At 39.8% G+C, this 21,890-nt stretch overlaps 1 protein-coding gene across 9 annotated transcripts in view; it reads right to left on the minus strand.

Moving 5' to 3' along the window:
- The window catches only part of LOC117435574 (protein cordon-bleu), a 104,113-nt gene that overhangs the window by 40,346 nt on the left and 41,877 nt on the right, over window positions 1-21,890 (minus strand). For 4 of the 9 annotated variants that reach the window (XM_059012782.1, XM_059012790.1, XM_059012783.1 and 1 more), the window contains 7 exons: window positions 21,677-21,880; window positions 18,330-18,537; window positions 15,972-16,200; window positions 14,300-14,344; window positions 12,834-12,922; window positions 9,444-9,488; window positions 470-646 (listed from right to left, as the gene is read on the minus strand). In XM_059012782.1, coding sequence (XP_058868765.1) covers window positions 470-646; window positions 9,444-9,488; window positions 12,834-12,922; window positions 14,300-14,344; window positions 15,972-16,200; window positions 18,330-18,537; window positions 21,677-21,880 — 997 coding nt within the window. The remainder of the gene's footprint in view (window positions 1-469; window positions 647-9,443; window positions 9,489-12,833; window positions 12,923-14,299; window positions 14,345-15,971; window positions 16,201-18,329; window positions 18,538-21,676; window positions 21,881-21,890) is intronic. The other 5 variants (XM_059012784.1, XM_059012787.1, XM_059012789.1 and 2 more) reach the window with 3 other exon arrangements.

Below are 21,890 nucleotides of genomic sequence, written 5' to 3' on the forward strand. Positions count from 1 at the left end.
GTTTAAAAACGCACTTTATTTTGTAGTTTTTTCCTTAAAGTGTTTTGTTTTCCTTTTTCCTTTCGCCTTTTGCTTATTCTTTTTAGTTTACACACCTGCGTGTGTGATTTATGAAGATGGGGCACAATACCATTGCTGGTAGAGTGCCACCGAACTGTCACAGAAGCACCTGCCAACCGAGCTTGGAATAATAAATCTGGGCGCCTGTGCCTCAGTTTCATATTTGAACTTTGTGTCTGCCTTGTGTATTCCCACACCCTTCCACAAATATAATAATCACAGTATGGGTTGCTAGTTAACAGCAACAAACAGGTAGGCAAGGAATTCATTTTGGTAGGGAAGATTTTTAATAAGGTATTATTAAAGTAATTCAGGTGTACAATTAAAGTGACTCCAACTACTGTGTTGTTACCTTTTTTAGAACCTCCTCCCTTTGCAAAAAAGGCACAAGCAGTCCTGAGCCACTCACCTGGACGGTCTCCTGTGAGCTGTGCAGTGAGGATAACCCTGCAGGAGGTGGCGGCGCTCTGCGTTTCTTTAGATCTTCTTTTGGAGACATTCTTGGGATGTTTCCGACAGACAGCGATGGGCCCAGTGTCCCGGGGCGGGCATTCACAGCGGGGGTACTTGGAGCTGTTGAGTAGCCCTACAAATAAACAGGAAAGAATCACACCTGTAATACTCCAATACAAGTTAAATGTTATCAATGGAATTCTTTGAATATGGGACACTAGAAGAAAAAAGGCCTGCAGAGGGCCCACCTTCACACAAACTGCACTATGTGACCGAGATTAGAGAGACCTAAAACCCTTGATTTCTGTAAAAAAAAAAAACAAACACAAAAAACAAACACAACATTGAGATTAACGCTAAAAGAATGAATTCCAGCATCTACTGAATAATGTATTGAACTGCCTTAGAGTGGGTCCTCAAAGTTTTTTGCCAATGGGCACATTGGTTTAAGAAGACTTTAAAGACTATTGTTCCCATCAAAAAACATAAATATTGCTGTAGTCATAAGATGTGGGGACCACTGGTTTAAGAGTTTGAGGATATTGATATTAAGATCCAGTGCTTAAATTAAATAAAAATACATCTGTAGGAAGTCTAGATAAGCCGAAATGGAAGAAACTGACTTGTTGATACATATATGTAAAGATGGATTACAACAAAAAACACATGTACTAGTTTTTTCTGAGTTTCCCATTTCTTACTGGAGTTCTGGCTGGGTCCCCACACAAGGTGGTATTTAAAGGTCAGTGATTAAATGAGCTGTGCTGGTCCCCAAGAATGCCTTGGCTTCCTCTTAACTCTTCTCTGTGGTCAATAAAATATTTCAAAATGTCAAGTTCTTTTCTTGTGGGTTGGTGTGGCTCTGTCTTTCTTTCACAGCTCTGCTGCCAAAAACAACAGGCTTTATTTATTTGGTTATTTTAGGGACTATTCTCACTAACGCACGGTACAATTATAAGGACAAGCTGGCATGGCGCATAGCTGATTAATTGCAGCAAGATATGAAACTAGGCAAATAAAACATCGTTAGTACCTTCAAAAACAAAAGTAACAATTGAACAATGTTTTAAACAAGGTAAATGTTTAACACACCACAGATAACGCAGCACAGACAAGGGGGCATACATTTCAAGTTTATTTGTCTTCCAGATAATTATAGCAATCATCAATAAGAGATAGAACTGCTAAAAACAAACAAGCAACAATGAACCAAGCTGCCTGTTCTATGTCTCATAGTTTTACATGATGCTTCTTACAGCCAGTATGTTTATTATATTTGGAATCAATTTCCAGCTGCCATGATAAGAGCCCTCTGCTGGTAAACGACTATAGGTTGAGTATGTTTGGTATGTGTTGGTCAGTGGTGGTTTAGGGAAATTATTTTGGGAGTAAAATTGAACGGTGATGCATGAAATGTTGATATAATGCAACTTAAGAAATTAGCGACAATATTTAGTACACAGGAATCAGAAAGTACATAGTGAGAATGTTATAAAAGTTTTACTTTAACACTAATCATTTTAGATATCCAACTTACTCATTTTAAAAAAGACAGTTCCTGCTGGTTTCCCATAACTTGATTAGCACTATTGTATTTAATGTAGTGCCAATTAGTGTCTATGAAATCAGGTGTACACATATTGCATTAGGGCAACTAGGTTAATCCCAGGAGCACAGTAAGTGGTAGAAAAAAAGAAGGGGATGATTTTATTATTGCACTTGAGATAGTACCAAGCAGAGCAACTTGACTAATTCCAGCACTATAACCAGTTCTCTATCCTTCTTTATAGCTCAAATAAATTCACAACTAGGGGTCCATAAGGCTTCCTTTTATTATCAATGATCTCTAGAGAAACTCCTGCCAGCATAACTAAACTAAAATTACCTACATTTGTTATCATGCATGAAGCCCAGATTTAACCCCCCCCCCCCTCAAAATGCTGGTTGGAAATAGTCCTTTTTATACCAAGAAACCACTCCTGAATGCTACTGTTTCATTAGTTTTAATTATATGATTTTCAGCAACATCTTACATAAGCACAGCTGTAATCATCTGCTGTACAAAAAAACTGGGACACCAGCGGAAAAACAAGATATTGCATCTCAATTGAAGATAATAGCAGTGAGACACAGCTGATGGTACTCGGAGACCATTCTAACTAGAGGTTCAGCATTCTTAAAGAGAACTGTAATCTTCATGGATTCCACAGTTAGAAGCAAAGCTACAGCTTTCCCTCCACTGCTTCACCTTGCAGGTTTCAGTCTTTCAGTCACTTTCTTCTTTCATTAATTTCGTTAACTATAGTCCCTTTTGTAAACTAAACTAGATAGCCAATATGATTGATTATTATTTCTTAAACACACCTTTTCATATATCACCTTTTACCAAAGTGATGCCAGTTATTTTAATGTATTCATTTTTGTGGTCACAAAATCGCTGGGTTCTGATAGTGTCAGGTAGCCTTCCCACCATTAAGCTAATAAAAAAAAAAAAAAAAAAACTAATTGTCACTTTTGCTTACAAACAATACAAAAAATAAAAATAAATAAAAATAAGTTAATAATAGGAAAACTTATAATAGGAAAAAGAGGGTGTTGTAACTGTACATGACATAACCCTACCTTAGTGTACCTAGGGACTTACACCACAAATCCTTTAGGCCCATAGAAAACTTCATCACAAATGTGCACTGTAATCTTTCTTTTACTATATTTATACTGCAGTTAACTTTTGTAAGGGGTCATGAAATCCCAAGTTAACAGCCAATCCTTATCTCTTTGCACTCACAGGTAGGACAGCAGGCTTCATGTTGCTCCTCAACCAACGACTGGCATGCTGAAGGTAGAGTGTTCTAATGGTTAACGCTATGAATTTATAGTCAGTTGATCCTCATTTTCAAACTAATGAGAGACAATAAAACTCCTGTAAGTAAAGGAGTGATTATTTGCTGTCATCGGTTTTTTTGTCAATGTTTGCTGTCAATGTTTTTTTTTTGATCACCTAGAACCTTATTCAAAACAAAGTTGCTTTATCGCCAGCACTTGCTGAGAGGTCGCCTTTATTGCATCTTCCCACCAGCACAACTTACAATTCTCCTGTGAGTTTACATTAAATGTGTTTAGTTATCTTTTATATGTTCTCAAAAACCAAGCCTTACTTTAATTGCCGTCTTTTTTTCTTTAGTCTGCTACAGAACTTGTAATGCTGTGTAAATTTTTAATGCATTTCAATCGTGTTTTATCTTCTTTTAAACCTGTGGGAGTATCTCACAGTTAAACCGAGATTTACATCTTGTTTCCAGCAATGTCTTGTCTCCATTGTATACAACTCCAAGACAGGGTGAATTTAGGCAGAATTTGGCCAGGACAACCTAGTAACACAGCCCAGAGGCAAGATCACTATCACTATACACTTGAGAATCTTGCAACTTCCCTAACACACTCAGCAATGTTTCATACACACGTGAAAGTTCTTTAAAAAAATGATATGCATTTTGACTGGAAATCTAATTAACCTATTCAAAGTTTTGTGAAAGACAGCTTTCAAGTCCGGCGTTTTTTTCAGCAAGTGTGATCAAGAAACTGAGATGGTATAGCAACCTTGGGTCATGAAAACCACACCATACATTAAACGATATATCCTTTTGAAAAGAAACCACAGATAAAATGAATTACCTTTCTGTGACATAAATAGAATGATCTTTGGTGGTATATCTCCCTCCTGACCTGTGAGGGCGCTAAGTAACGGGAACAGAGTACCCTGGACTGTTTGGCCTGACAATTCATTCCCAGGGTTAAAAGGAAGTCGGTCACCTAGAAAGGGGGCGGAGCTTCGGTGCACTCACTCATCGACCTGGAAGGGAAACGATGTGGCAGCCGCAGATCGGCGGAGCAGATGCAATCGTTTACCAAGGGGTCATGTGTGACGGTACAAGAAGGGGACAAAGCGACGTAATCTGTTCCTTCGTTTTGGTTAAGGAATCGACCGGAAGGACCTGTGTTATATCGTGCGTGAGTGTTTAGTTTATTTTGTCTTGTCTCTAACTGTTACTTGTTATTTAGCAGACGGCAAAACACGTCCAGAGCTGTCGCCAGAGGCCAGCACAAACCCGGACATCACTTCACTTGTTACCAAGATTAATTGTATTTTGCACCAGCACTCACCCAGGACTGGTGACCGTGTTTGTGTGTTGTACATGTACTATTGACTGTGTTTATTATTTCGGACTGCAACCCGTTTATTTATTCCAGTGCATTATACATTCTTGTGTATTGCCTGGAATTTATGGTCACCAAACCAGGATTATAATTAAAAACCAGTTCTGAGTGGATTACAATGGTCTGTCTCCTGATTAAACACCACATCACTCCTGCACCTGTACACTGCAAGCCACTTTGCCACACTTACGAATATAAAAAACTAGGTTCACCAATAGTTCCATCTGGCAGTCGGGGGTTGTCACAAAGACGGCCAGAGTGGGTGGCGTCAGACCAGAAGCAGGAAGTAAATAAACAGAGAGATGGGGTTTTGGTAAAGCTGAGCGCGTGATTGCGCTCAGCATTTAATAACAGACAGAAAATAAAAGGTTTGAAACAACAAAACAGGACACGCCAAAAGAAACATATAAACAAAACGGACTAAACAGTGAACAGACAAACGGACAAACACGGTGAGCAGATAACACTAATTACTTTACTTTTGACTTTCTTTTCTCCTTCTCTCTCTCCCGTTCTCCACTCACCGAACACCAACCACGAGTGACTAAAAATGTGCCTATTTATACTGTTGTGCTGGGATTCAATTACTAATTAATTATTCACTTGAATCCCAGCACGTGAATTAATTCTGTGCAACCCCGTGCTCACATATTACATTTAACCAGCACGTGAAGTGATTTGTGCTCTCCTCGTGCCTAAATACAAATCTACACTTTAAATATACGTGAAACACAGACCCGTTTATATCCCGTGTACCAATCTATACACCAACATTAACACACACACGCACGCAACATACAACACAGATCACACAAATGCACACAGGGGCGGGGCACTTTGCCACATATACCCCCCCTTGTGCGCAGCACACATGGCCTCAACGGCCACCTCCCCCCTTAAAAACCCAGCAGTCCAGAACAAAGTCTCGGGCTGGGAAGGGAGGCTTCAGTGGGCCCTTGGCTGGCAATGCTGTCAGCACCCCTGCCGGTAGTGGCACGGCTGACAGCCTGTTGGTCCCATCCTGCAGCGAAAAAGCTGCGGGGGCAGGTGGTCCCCCGACCTCCCCCTTCTTCGTAGCCGGCAGCTCCCTCCTGTGGGGCTCCGGCCACAAGAACTCCTGCAGCGAAACTGCTGCTGGGGAAAGTGGTCTCCAGACCTCGTCCCCCTTCTTCGTGGCCGGCAGCTCCCCTTTCTGGGGCTCCGGCCACCGTACTCCCTGCGGAGGTACGGGCAGCAGAGGCAGCTCCTGCTCCTCTGCTCCGGGCGGTGGCGGAGGCAGAGGCAGCTCCAGCTCCTCTGCTCCTGGCGGTGGTGGAGGCAGAGGCAGCTCCAGCTCCTCTGCTCCTGGAGATGGTGGAGGCAGAGGCAGCTCCAGCTCCTCTGCTCCTGGCGGTGGTGGAGGCAGAGGCAGCTCCAGCTCCTCTGCTCCTGGAGGTGGTGGAGGCAGAGGCAGCTCCTGCTCCTCTGCTCCTGGAGGTGGTGGAGGCAGAGGCAGCTCCTGCTCCTCTGCTCCTGGAGGTGGTGGAGGCAGAGGCAGCTCCTGCTCCTCTGCTCCTGGAAGTGGTGGAGGCAGAGGCAGCTCCTGCTCCTCTGCTCCTGGCGGTGGTGGAGGCAGAGGCAGCTCCTGCTCCTCTGCTCCTAGTGGAGGAAGCGGTGGAGGTGGCGGAGGCAGAGGCAGCTCCTGCTCCTCTGCTCCTGGTGGTGGTGGAGGCAGAGGCAGCTCCTGCTCCTCTGCTCCTAGTGGAGGAAGCGGTGGAGGTGGCGGAGGCAGAGGCAGCTCCTCTGCTCCTGGCGGCGCTGGCTCCCTCCGCTGTGGCGGCTGGGCTGGTGCGCGCCGTGCTGCCTTCAGCAGCATGAATAGAGGCTGCTGGGGGACACCAGCCTCCTGCCCCTCTCCCCCCCAAAAATTTCCAGGGGGTTGGGCCTGTAACTCCTCCCCTTCCGGCCCTTGGGGCTGAACCAGCAGGCATTTTCCCTCTGCTGGTGGCTTGGGTCCCAGGGCTGTGGAAGCCCCGACTTGCCTCCCTTTGGGCTGTGGACGCACCGACTCCTCCCTTTTGGGCTGTGGACGCACCGACTCCTCCCTTTTGGGCTGTGGACGCACCGACTCCTCCCTTTTGGGCTGTGGACGCACCGACTCCCCCCTCTTTGGCTGTGGACGTTCGGGCTCCCCCCACTCAGGCGTAGGACGTTCGGGCTCCTCCCACTCAGGCGTAGGACGTTCGGGCTCCTCCCACTCAGGCGTAGGACGTTCGGGCTCCTCCCACTCAGGCGTAGGACGTTCGGGCTCCTCCCACTCAGGCGTAGGACGTTCAGGCTCCTCCCATTTGGGCTGTGGACGCTCAGGCTCCTCCCGCTTGGTCTGTGGACGCTCAGGCTCCTCCCCATAGCTGCGGAAGGGACAGTGGGCGAACAGGTGATCCTGGTCGCAGAGGAGGCACCCCGGCGATGGCTTGTTACATCGCCGTGGATGCCTGGCCCTTAGGCGGCACTCCTCCTCCCTGTCCTTCACCTCTTTATCCGGTTCCTCCTCCTCCTCACCTTGGAAGGGGCAGATCGCCACCGTGTGTCCGTAGACTCCACAGGCCATGCACCAGCCTTGGTCCTCGAGGCCCCCGAGGAGGTCCTCCAGGTCCCGGCAGCCGTCTCTCCAGCCTTCCATTTTCACTTTTTTTTTTTTTGAAACCAGTCCTGTGGTTTTTTTTTTTTTTTTTTTTTTTTTTTTTAAACACAAAACCCCCTCTCCTGGTCTGACGCTTGGAGGCGCTGTTATCCCACGATGACACCACGTGTCACAAAGACGGCCAGAGTGGGTGGCGTCAGACCAGAAGCAGGAAGTAAATAAACAGAGAGATGGGGTTTTGGTAAAGCTGAGCGCGTGATTGCGCTCAGCATTTAATAACAGACAGAAAATAAAAGGTTTGAAACAACAAAACAGGACACGGCACTTGACGCCAAAAGAAACATATAAACAAAACGGACTAAACAGTGAACAGACAAACGGACAAACACGGTGAGCAGATAACACTAATTACTTTACTTTAGACTTTCTTTTCTCCTTCTCTCTCTCCCGTTCTCCACTCACCGAACACCAACCACGAGTGACTAAAAATGTGCCTATTTATACTGTTGTGCTGGGATTCAATTACTAATTAATTATTCACTTGAATCCCAGCACGTGAATTAATTCTGTGCAACCCCGTGCTCACATATTACATTTAACCAGCACGTGAAGTGATTTGTGCTCTCCTCGTGCCTAAATACAAATCTACACTTTAAATATACGTGAAACACAGACCCGTTTATATCCCGTGTACCAATCTATACACCAACATTAACACACACACGCACGCAACATACAACACAGATCACACAAATGCACACAGGGGCGGGGCACTTTGCCACAGGGGTAAATAATGGTCTAAATCAAGTTAAAAGAAATGAGTCATACCGTGTGATGGGAAATATAAAGCTACTGCTTCAGGCTATGTTTTTAGCTGTCCGGGAGCTGATTTGCTTTGACTTGTATAAATGTTAAATTAAAACAAAATAACAAGGACTGTTAAAATGCATTTTATTTAACTCTTTCAACACTGCCACTCACAACTGCAGCATAAGAAAGGTAAATCCAATCAAGACCTGTAAACTAATGTTGTGCATGCCAAACCATATATTTATATATACACTAACATGGACTGGAATTGGGGAATATAGTGGAAAGCAAGGGATACGAGGAGATGGCAATATTTTCCCACATGACCAGAAATATCCAGTCCATATATGTTTTATTAAACCTTGAAGGACAGCTCTATCTGACATTCTGTTTCCAGACAACAGTGCATGACTTCTCCATGACTTTCCTAAATGTGAGTTTTGTTAGAGTGGAGATATTGCTGAAAGATGTTTTCCTTATAACATTTGAGTGTTTTTAGCCATATACAGTATCCCCGGATAAGTCTATAACTGGTGCTACAGAACGTCCTTAGGGAATTACATCACAGCTGGATTCGCAAATCTCTAAATTATATCCCAGATGCTAGTAAACTTTCAGGATAGATTTTACTGTATAATAAATAGTTTGTAAGTTGGTCAGATAATTATGTTTTTATATGCATCAACACATATATATATATTTAAAAATGTATTTAGTGAAATAAAGCTATTCATGAATCCAGCAGTTTTTTTCACCAACTGTACACATTTGTGCCAAAAAATACTTTATAAGGTGTTTACACAAGAACACTGCCATCTTCTGTTTAAAGTGTTAGCTGCAAGAGGCATTTTTAAAATGCTGTAATGCTATACACAGCAAAACAAACAAAAAAAAAACAGCTCTAAATTTAAATTGGGTCGTTAATGCTGAAAAGGTCACTTTCTTTGTTATTTTTTACACCCTAATCTCCCAAAATTATCCAAAATAAAGCCTGATACTTAATGTCATTACATTGAAATAAAACAGACAGTATTTTCTTACATTTAACAAGTATAAACCTAAAATTATCATCAGATTAAATTAGCAGGCAGTGTGTTAGGAGCATTGCCCTTTGCTGTTGACACAGTACAGGGAAATTATATAAGTGCAGACATACAGCAAGATGTATTAACATTACAGTATATCTAGATGTGGGGATTTGGAGATTTGTTTTTCATTTACAACCTAAGTAGCAATAGCTTTGATTAGTAGAAGTTAAGTGGGCTATGTTAGTACTTACTCCATAGTCACTAGCATCTGTGTCCATCGCTCTTTGCTCTTCAGGCTGAAATAGGAATGCACATCTCATGTCAGAAAAACGGCAGATAATCAGAGGACAGAATGGAAAAACAAGAAGCAAATGAACAATACAGCTATGGACAAAAGATTTTCATCACTAAGAATTTTAGGAATGAGACATACTAAAAATAAATAAATAAATATGAGAACATAATTTAGATCTTTTATTTAACATCATGTAATCAAAGAAAGTACTTTTTTTTTTGTTAGATTTCAAAATGTCACATTTTTCCATTTTTGTCAGTTTTTCGTCAAGCACTATGTGAAACTGCAAAGTGGGATACAATTAAATATCTTAATGTAACATTATTCAGCAGCTTTAATTCAACTTTATGAAGCAATATTTGTTAATCCTATAGGGTAATGCAAAACGTTGCCCATAACTGCTGAGTAGGTACTTTTTTTAAGGCTTTTTTCAGGACTTTGCCTGCCTGCCTGATAAAACCAGATTTCAACCTCCATAATGGAATAAAAAAAAAAGTTATTAACCCTTCTTTAATGCTGTGTAGCTATTATATTTGGATAACAATGAATCAGGATACTCATTTTTCGAACCCTGGTAGTTTGTACTGACATATAATCTATATAAATAATAAAAATGTAAAGCTTCTGATTTTTACTTGATTTTAGAGCTGCATGAAGCGATCATTCGATGCTTCGGACTGAGCTCTCCACAGAAATCAGATGCTGACAATCAGGGGAGGGTCACTGGTGTTGACCGGGCTGATTTACTGTACCATTCAAAGTGAAACCAGTGAAGAAACAGCTGCTTGGAATTGTGACGATTGTTGCTTTTTTTAGTCTCTGACAGCAATCCACACAAATCCAAACAGCTGTTTCTTCAGTTATTTCACTTGGAATGGCAAATGGGCCCAATCAACACCAATGACCCTCACCTGTGGAGAGCTTCATCCGAATAATCGAACAATCAGTTTGGGCAGCTCTACTTGATTTCTACTTCAAATACAATGGAAATAATGTTAGAAAAATCTGAATCTGTATACTGTCTAGTAAATCAATGTACTGTAGAAGTACATGATTTGCTGTGGCAAAACTGAATACTACAGGCAGCAGTGGCAAAGCTTTTCTTTCTGCAGCTCTTATTAGTTCTACATATTCCACATCAGGGGGTTGTGTATGCAGAACACCACATCAGGGGAACAAGGTTCAGAAAACTCAATATCAAAGTTAACACACTCACAACAGTAACTCATGTAGCTGTCACATTCAGCAAACAAATTCTCACAGCAACAGATGACATGCAACTTAATGAGCATTTACTTCTGACAAAGCCTTGCAACAAAAACATTGTTTCAGTGGCTCCTTTTTGATGTGTCAACTGTACTGTATTCTCTTTGTGGAATAATACAGTTACTGCTGTCCTAATGTTTTTATTGAGAGACAACTATGACCATGTTTGATGCCTGGAATGCTTTAACACTAGAACTACTGGACATACATATATACCTAGAACTACCGAAGCAGTCTTTTTAACCACTATATTCAAATGCGTATAAAACTACTGCAGCGTCGCACGCTACGAAACTGTTCTGTGTTAAACAAAATTAGAAGTACAGATAGGACTACCAAACGCAATCATTTCAATGTATCCTGATGTTTTTTTTTTTCTTAAACAATACAGTAAACGCAGATGTAACGTCAGACAGCACAGACAGTTTTACATTATAGTCAAAAGCAGTGTGTTTATTTTAACACACCAAAACATAGTGCTTACCTGGAATTCCGATTTCCTCACTTATATTTTCCCATAATTTCTTTGTATTCTTTATCGAGATATTTATTGTGCAGCGTATCATAAGGAACAGGCTATTGCTGCACTGCTATAATCAGACGTTTCCCCATCTTGCCTGTGATATTTGGAGCGCAAATGAGCAAGAACAGGGTTGCAAAAAACTTTGCGTTTGACATCATTGTTTGTTTTACTTCAGGATTATGTTTGTGACACCATTTTTGCAGCCTGCTTGGTACACGTGATGGACACCAGGCTTGGGGGTGGTGTTGGAAGGGGAGTTATGATGTTAAAATGTTGCACATGTATGCAAATGCTGGGCTATAAAATGGGGTGGTTTTAGCAGCTTAGAGACAACTTTTGAGATGCAGTGGGAGCTTATGACACTATGTGGGGCAGTATAGAATTACAATTCCCCACATTTATTTGTTTGAGTGTTTTATTTTTCTGTTTACCCATCTTTTATTTTGTGCCTGAATTATAAAACTGTACAGTCTCTGTTATATTCTTGGCATCATTCCCGATGGCAACGGAAGGATGAAGCTTTGCTCAGGAAAATTATATTTTTTCTTGGTTTGCACTTGTAAACTGTTAGAGTCTCATTGATTGACCTTTATCTAAGGTAGGTAATTGCTGCCTCTCGGGTGGTAACAGAAATCTATCTTATGCAGCTGTGGCTGTGTTTGTCTCTGTCCCAAAATGTCTGCAACTTCGTTATCACTTTCACTGTCACGATCAGTGACTTCATTGTGATCACAGTAAGTTTCATCACTGTCTCTTGGTCTGGCACATTTTCGTGTTCAGATTCGTCTTCCAATAACTCCTGAAAGTACTGCAAGACTTGCTGTGCAGTCCTACACTGTGTTTGTCTATTCGTTTTCATGAGACAATAAGTATTTCTGAGGTTGATAAATAAATCACTTGTCCAAAAAAGTATCCTGCTGTAACTATTCAAAAATAAACGCAAAGCTTTCCAGTTCAGCAGCTCGATCACGCGCACTAAGCCAAAGCCACCGTTTTTTTTATGACGATCAAAATGACAACGCATTATATCTCCTTAAGTTTCTGCAACCCTGGGTCTACTGATGCTTTCAGATGTTTAATACATATAGTTAGGAAAATTCAAAAAAGCACAGGTGCCTAGCTACCAAATCAGTGGAGAAAAATGCATTTAAAAACCGTGATCGGTCAAAAAGACTGCTCCGTTAGTTCCAGTGTTAATGAAGAAGGGTAACTATCCAGTTTTATAATATCACTCTCACACTAAAACCTGCAAACTGCAAACACTGAAGTCTTTTTCACTCCACTTTTGAATTGAACAAAGAACAACTTAACATGTAGTGTGTACGTTGCACCCCCTGAAGGCATAAGATTATAATCCATTGCCTTATCTCACATGGGAGGGGGGGGGGGGAGTCAATCCACATATATATAACCCATGTTATTTCTCTGTTTGTTAAATATGCATTTTAAATTAGGTTCTTTCAAAATGTATTAGCATTAGTTTTCTAAAGCACTGGCATATGTCCTACTTTAACACAGACTTATAGCGAGGAACAGTATTTTTTGATTGAATCTTACCTTACTTTTCCTCCTGTTGAGTTTGAAGAAACCCAGGAGGCCTTTCTTTTCAGAGGCACTGGTGCTCAGAGACGATGTCCGACCTGATTCTGCAAAAGTTGAATCTCAAATATTGAATCCATTAATAATATGATACAATATATGCCAAACTGCATTTGGCTCATGAGTCATGGGTTATGATAGGTCATGCATCTGGCAGTCTGGCTCTGGAGGTAGCAATAAGATATTATACACATATCTACATACATATTCTGTAAAGACAGGCGTATTTATTAAAGCAAACATGCTGGTTATTCCATTGTCCAAATAAAAGCCATACACATCAACTATAATTCCAGCAGGTTAACACAGACCCTTTAAGAGGTGGATCTCGGACCGAGGTTGATTTAGCAGCCTGGCTCCCTTGTTGGGAAATGCTGTCAGGAACCCACAGAGCCAGTATTAGTAATCCTATATCAACTCAGCATGCAGAAAGCCTTGCAGCCAGAATTATTCAATGCAGCCAGAATGATTCAATGGGGATCCCTATTTATTTATTTATTTATTTATTCATTTATTTAATTTTATTTTATTTTAATGAATACGAAGTTGCATGACAAATCAAAATCACCAAGATAACCCCATTAAAAAATATTTTAGCATCATCCAAAAATACAGTTTCCTATAGTATACTGCACTACATATTACTGTATATTATAGGAATTTACATTTACATAGATAGTTTTTTTATTAATATGTGACACTCCCTTAACTTTCTGAATTAAACAGCAGGTGGCACTACAGCCACACAATAGTATAGGGGTCTCCAAGCCTCGTTCTGGAGAGCTACTGGGTCTTCTGGTTTTTGTTTCAACCGAGCTCTCATTTATTTAACTGCACTAAATTACTGGCCTAATTAGACAAGATTAACAGGTGTTCCGGATCTTTAGCCATTGATGACCTGGACACCTATAAAACCTGAGGCTTTGAGGCTCTCCAGGACCAGGGTTGGAGACCCCTGTTATGGTACATACCGTGCTGCAGGTCCACCTCATATAACATCTAACAAGCACAGCCTTGAACATACACCTGCAGTGTGTACGGTAGCTAAAGGCAAGGTCACTTTATACAAGGAAAACATTACAAGAACAATGGCTAGGGGCTATTTACCCCACGCTGTTCAGCATAAACACACCTAAGAAGACTAAAATCCAATACATGTTTATTGTAAATTGATAAGTTTATTATATTTTATTGACTGACTTAACTAGTCAAAAGTCAAATAGGTTTCTGCTGCAGACATTTCTAAATATGCTGTATATACTACAGTATACTATAGTACAGCGTGCTTCATGCAGAAAGCCCCACATTTAAACAGTAGACACAAATACCTTTTTAAAGATACAGTACATCAAGTTTTGGGGTTATGAACTAAATCTAATGCTGCCATGCAACTAGTAAAAAAAAGTATATTCATGTCACAATACCTCCATAATTTAGAACTGGTGAAGAATGGTTTTTAGATAGAAGAACTAGAGACAAAATCAAATAATGAAGAACATGTTAATGCACCCTTTAAAAATCAAAATTCTAAATGATGTGCCCTAGAGATGCATACAAGTAACTCTTGTAAACATGGTCTGAATGCAACACAAAATAACACTTGTATGTTTACAGAATATAATAAACTACAGCTATGGCCGAAAGTTTTGGATCACCCTATAGAATTAACTAATTTTGCTTCATAAAGTCGAATGAAACCTGTTGAATAATGTTATGTTAATAACATTGAATTACATACCGCTTTGTAGTTTTCCATATACTTAATGAAAAACTGACAAAAATTGAAAAATGTGACATCTCAAAATCTAACATACTGTACTACTATTATGGCTTCCGGTAGACTTTCGCGATATCATTTTGTCGTGTCTTTCATTACATGATGTTAAATAAAAGACCTAAATTATGTTCATGCAGTTTTTTTAAAAAACTTTAGGCCATAGCTGTATATAGACAGATTAACATCGAACAGCTGGTATTTATTGATGTTGGGATGTTTTTTCTGTTTATTTTCACTATGTTGCAGCTTCTATATTGATTGCATAAAATAAGACATGTCATTGGGTTCACTTAGACTCAATGCCAATGTATGTTTCCTGAGATGACATTTGTCGTTTTTACAGCAGGTTTTGTGTCTGTCCCAACAGATTCACAGATCACAACATGAATGAGATACATTTTAAAAGCTCCTGACTCCCATGTTATTTTGGCATCAAGTTTGGATAAAAAATGAAAAAAACAAAAGATTGTTAATTCATGGACGTCATCAGCCCTTTAACTTCACCCCATAGGCAGATGACCTCAGAGCTACTCTGTATGTAATGCAATTAACAACCAGATAGGTTCACATTTTGCAAACTCTGCTATGTGCAAACAGTACAGATGTGTTACCTTGAATGTGTAACTCTTATCATCAGAGTTATCTGACAACTACGTGAAACCAAATTCTGCACTTTACCACAGATAAGAGACTGAAGTCAGACAATATTTTTTTGTATTATTCACATAGCTACCAATCTGACGCAACTGTCCTTCAAGTCAGGTGTGATGTTTAAAGTCAAACTGAATAAAGAAATAATTTGTAATGTGATCTGTAATATGGATGATTATTGTATTTGTGTCATTGCTAGTGTATTTGATGTTCATAAGACCATCTATATGATAGTTCAAGATAAATACCTTGAAACAAAACAAACAACTGGTTAAAATATCTAAGGTAGTATCAAAATTTAGGCAGTGGAATGTAATATTTGCATGTGTAATATGTTGTACTATTAAATACATTAAAACTTTACAGCTTTAAAATACTTTTGATGTGTTGAACTTTTGAAAGTGTAAAGGAATATTTTAGTATACAACTTAACATGATAATGGGACAAGTGCTCATTTTTAAAGCCAGTTTTGGCAAATTTAAAAAGGTCTTGTATTCATAAAGCCAGTCTGAAGGGTTAGAGGTTATTTTCATGCTTCAAAATATCCTGCTGAAGAATATTGACAAGCAGTCTGTAAATAACGTGAGGGATACTGTTTTAATATTCACTGTTATAACTGTAATGTTTGCAGACCTTTCAACTAAATGAGCAGAGCGCTCAAACTTACCTAGACTGTGGTCCAATAAATAGAGCTCGCGAATTCCCAGGTCATTTAACGATTTGGAAAGTTCCAGTTCCCTGTTGTTAATATTGTCTCTCAGCAATATAACATGTCTGGGATCAAATTCGCATTTTTCACAAATGAGTGGAATTAAACTCTTCAGTGGCACAAGAGGATTTACACGCAACACGGCCTTCTGAGTCCTGTGATAGTTCACTACCAGCCTCACGCTTTTCTGTGAAAATAAAACACATTGCACTGTCATCTGAATTTCATATTTAGAACACAATTCAATAATACATGCCAATTAAAATTCAACTAAACACTATCTTTCAGCAGACATATGTATCCCATGTATGTGTCTCAATAATGTTCAATAATAATAAGGGGCAGCAGTGTAGAGTAGTGGTTAGGGCTCTGGACTCTTGACCAGAGGGTCGTGGGTTCAATCCCTGGTGGAAACACTGCTGCTGTACCCTTGAGCAAGGTACTTTACCTAGATTGCTCCAGTGAAAACCCAACTGTATAAATGGGTAATTGTATGTAAAAAAAAAAAAAAAAAAAAAAAAAGTGATATTGTAAGTCGCCCTGGATAAGGGCGTCTGCTAAGAAATAAATAATAATAATAATTATAATAATAATGTCCTAATACTTTTAGTGTACCTATTAGGAAAGTTACCAGGACAAGCACAGAGAAAGATGAATGTGTCCAGTGCAGCACCTCAGCAGGTAGTTGGACTATCAGGTAGCAGGGAGCATTTCACAGGACACAGGAGGTCAGACATCATGTTACAGAATAAAAAAAACTACATTTTTTCTTTTCTTTACTTTCATAATGGTGAGCGAAATATAAGGAACAGCAATGAAAACTTTACTGAAAATGAAGCATGTTTTTTCTAAGCTATTCTTGATCTACTTTGAGCAACACCTTCATTAAAATCAATAATTTCCACAGCAACACATTAGCATTAAGAGTAGAGATAAAGTGACATACAGCTCCCAGACATCTGAGGCTGTCTAAACCAAAACTGGAGTGACAAAAAACAAATATTGTATGAAACTGCTGAAAAGATTTATGCCACCTCATTGTTAATGGGCACAGAACATTTAATGGACTTAAGATTGATGGTACTAAGGGTTTTCATGATTTCTTTTAAATATCATGCCTACCTGTCTGTGTGGTCTCATGCATGCTGCTCTTTACTGTAATTCTCATATATTCAAATAGTCAATAAAACCATCAATAAAGCTGACAGGTTTATTCTTCAGTTATGGATAAATGGTAGCATCATGTCAAAAACACACTCCAATCGGCCCATGATAACATTGTTAAAATTGGTAACATGCAGGAGGCTGTGTGGTCCAGTGGTTAAAGAAAAGGGTTTGTAACTAGGATGTCCCCGGTTCAAATCCCATCTCAGCCACTGGCTCATTGTATGACCCTGAGCAAGTCACTTAACCTCCTTGTGCTCCGTCTTTCGGGTGAGACGTAATTGTAAGTGACTCTGCAGCTGATGCATAGTTCACACACCCTAGTCTCTGTAAGTCGCCTTGGATAAAGGTGTCTGCTAAATAAACAAATAATAATGCAAATATTACATTTACTCCTGCCTGTCTGTTTACTGAAGGAGAAGTCATGTTTCCTTTAGCAACAGAGAAAACTGAATAGTCACACAAGAAAAGCAGTCTAGAAGTATCTGGTTGAAGATTAAAGACTGACAGCTGATTTCACATACCTTGATTATCCCTAATATTGAACTACCTCATGTTATTGTAGGTATGGTAGTCCAAGATTAGGGCTAATGAGTGCTAGAAATAATACATGGCAACAGTAGGTAAGGCATTCATTAAATATTTACACACTCAGGATGGAGAGATGAGGTGACACACGAGAGATGCCATTCACAATGTACCAATAAGGAGTGAATAATTCCTCTGTATATACTTCATTTTTATAGCACTTACCCTCTTTTAAAATGGCAATAACTTTATGGTATTTGTGGCAGGGCTCCCGCCCTGCCGATGTAAATAGGGCTAAGTTTGGCAGGGGTGAGGTTAATTCCATCCCTACCAACAATCACAGGTGTGGAGACGGCTACACCTGTGATTGTTGCCAGGGAAGGAATTAACCCCATCCCTGCCAAACTTAGCCCTATTTACACCGGCAGGGCGGAAGTATAATATGACTCTATCAGTACAGCATATTATAAAAATGCACAATAATCATGGTTAGCAGGTACATTTTTGTACCTGCTAACCATGTGAAACAGTACACATTTTGATCTGCAGTAAAAGCTTAGTGAATTGTGCTGTAGAAAACTCAATTAATAAATAGGATTACAGTTTAAGATAATGATCACTCACCTCTGGCACTTTAGGTGGCAGTCTTCTGGGTTTTTCCTCGACAACTTTTTCCTTTATTAGCACTGTGTGCACATCTAACATTCCCAGCAGAGTATTTGGCTTAAAGGCTAATGGCTGAGCCTCACCAGACTGCAGTTCCAGGGTATGGTATGCTGGGCTTAAATGGTACTGGCTGCACAAATCCACTAGTAAATCCATCACTGCTTTTCTGGAGAAAACACAAGACCAACGCATTAACAATGGATAGCTAGGGCTATGTTTAGATCTTAAGATCTGGCTGGAGGTGCTTTAATTACACTAATGCCATGAGAATACAACATAGGCTGCAGAGAGCATGGCATACAATATAGATAGATAAATATACAGACAGATAAACACTGGCTGCAATGATACATAAGGTACATATTAATTATTAATACAAAGGGGTTGGAAAAGAAACGTAAAAACTTGTGATGTGCCTTACATGAATTAGTGATGCAATGTTTAAACACATGTAGCATTACCAGCATATATTGTGTAATATTAATCACTGTCAAAATAGGAAAGAAAGTAGACTTACTGGGGGCTGACAGACAGACAGACTTAGGAATACATTGCCAAGCTATTTTAAGCCATGTAGTTTAACTGCTCTAGTGTGTTGCATCCATTTTTTTCTAGTTTGTTGTTTAAATACACAAGGCCATATTCATAGATGGTGGTAATTTCCGGCCATTACAAAAACTTACTGGTCAGTATTTTACTCGTGATTTATAAAACTACTGCCTGGTTATTTTACTGGCTAGGAATGGTTTTAGATATGATTTACCGTCACGAATTGTTAGAGAGATTGTATCTAACCAATTATCAGAGGTATGCAAATGAGCTGTGTCCCCTACTTAAGACATCAATTGCATACACCGTCTGCTTACACCGTCACGTTATTGCTACGGGGGCATGTCTGGAGACTGGTTGTCCAAAATATCAAGATGTCTGGTTAAACAAAAAAAAATAATTCACACACACACACACACATTTATAGTGCTCGGTTTATTTTAAATGTAGAAATAATTGCATGGCATGAGTCAAACTTTATTTTCTTTGCAAAAAGCAAATAAATACTTAATATGTTTCTAAATGCAGAAATTATGCTAGGAAATAATACAGTTAAGACACATCTCATTCTCTGTCTGGTCTGAGGCACGTGTTAATTATGATGCCGGTGAGGGTCAATTAACGGCACAATACAGATGTACGAATCAGACAAATAATATGTTAATGAGAACATTTGTCTCTAAAGGCACGTTATTCTAACGTCATGATGAGTGATGAAATACTGTCATGTTAAACACTATTACTGGCACGATAAAGGAGACGGTAAGTTTTATGAATATGGGCCTCAGTTTTTACTTAAACATTCATCAGTGGTGTGTTAATTGAAACCAACACTTATTACTCTCCATGAATGGTTTAACTTTTAATTATCCTCCAGGTAAAATCTTCATTTGACCCTCGGTGGGAATGTCATTTATCTATGCTTTTTTCAATTGATTTGGCCCTGAAAGCTGCACATTAAATACACTTAAACCTTGTGAGAAACACAAGAACCCTCTTGAGTTCCTATCCTGTTTCAAAGCGTTTACTCTTCTGTTTCTAGGCTCCTGATACAGACATTCTTAAAAGTGGAGGCTGTACGACCTGGGTTTGGCATTTCATGTTTCATATTAAGCATCATTTACAGAAAAACACATAAACATCATTAAAACAAACAGCAAAATGAACACTCAAAATAGACTGTGGCCATAGCCAAGCTATTTAAAGCAGTCTGTAAAGTTGTCAAGCCATTCCATTGTATTATTCATTTGGGGTAACATTTGAAATTGATTCCATGGTAGCACAGCACCACCTGAAGCACTATTCTGATTAACCTGAATTATAAACCTAATGGATTGTTTCAGCCAATCAGGTTCCAAGTAGAGCAGCCATTTTCCCACAGGTAACGTAGATGCCCTCTACAGCTAACAGAATCTTGAAACGTGCCTTAAAGGCGACAAAAATCTCAAGCAGCATAAGCAACCATGCACAACATTTTAGCTAAAAACATAATTTTTCTGTTTACATTATTATTATTATTATTATTATTATTATTATTATTATTATTATTATTATTATTATTCTCCACAGCATTAACAAACTAGCTAACTGACATTGTCTTTTGTTAAGTGTCTTTGCATTAGACAATGGGCAGCTACAGTTTTTTAGAAGGCAATGAGGTGTAGTTAGCATGGTAAATATCCTTAACCTAGTAAAGTATCAGATATCATATTTAAAATGTTATTTTTTCTATAACATGTTTCTTTTAAATCCACATTTTTGAAATACAGTATCCACCACTTACACCGGATTTTGTGCAGCCGTTTATATCGGACAAATAGAGTTTGTCGTTTGCCATTCCCATTGATTTCAATAACAAAGGCATAATTTATACTGTGTTAAGCATGCCATATATATATTTCGGGCAAACTGAACTGTTTGGATCTTGTTACGTGCCATTCACACAGATTTAAATAAAAAACACACTGCTTATACTGTAGTAATCGCTCTTAATAATCCACCAATCAGCTGTTTTCACCTCGTTACCTTGCCATTCACATATATTTCAATACAAAGCTGTTTGCACCTCGTTACTGAGCGATTTCCCCTGTACTGTACCTTGGCTATTTAAATCCCTGTACGCAGTGTCAGGTTTACAGTATGAAAAAACAGCACTGACTGCAACAGCAAGCATGGCTGGAAAGAGAAAAGCGGTGAGCATCAGCATGAAAATTCAGTGTAAATAAAATGTCTCTGTTATTTACTGTGCGCTTGCTAAAGCATGCTTGGAACTCTGTCAGTCAGCAAACAATGCAACGTTGCTTTAAAAAAGCTGGGGTTTCTCTAGCTGAGGAGAGTGCTGACAAAAATACAACCAAAAGTGAAACTCTGACAACACGAGACAAAGAATTCTCAGCTGTGTCACCTTAGCGACCAGGACGCTCAGCTGAAACAGACACCGATGACATAAGTGTGCGTGTTGCGCTTGTAACACTGCAGCATACTATGGAGCAGCATCCGGATAGAGAGCCAAATTGGGATTTTTTAGAAAACGTTGAAAGTTTGCCGTCCATACTTGCAAAAAAGATTGTCCAGATGCGTATCACAAAGTTCTTCGACATTTTGAATGTCAAGTTATTGTGTTGGAGTTTATACCATCCATCGCTTACTGCGGGTGAATCACTTTAACACAAACGTGCCCGTTCTAAGCGGTGGCGACTGTAAAGTATGACTTATGGAATTATTTTGTCAGCTACGATCACTTAAACATCACACACCTTCCATTCACTGTGCTCTTCTTCTCTATTCCGTCTGGCAGGATGATGAGGATGTCCACAGTGGGGCACAGCATGTTCTCTTTCAGGTCCCCCGCGCCCTGCTCTGAGGACTCCGGCGCTGTGGGTTGGGTCTCTGGGAAGATCCTGCGAGGGGCTGGCTGAGGAGCTTGAGGTGGAGGTGGAGCTCGGGCCTTCATTTTTCTGCTTTTAAAGA

Source organism: Acipenser ruthenus, chromosome 3, assembly GCF_902713425.1.
Source record: "Acipenser ruthenus chromosome 3, fAciRut3.2 maternal haplotype, whole genome shotgun sequence".
Classification (NCBI taxonomy): Eukaryota; Metazoa; Chordata; class Actinopteri; order Acipenseriformes; family Acipenseridae; genus Acipenser; species Acipenser ruthenus.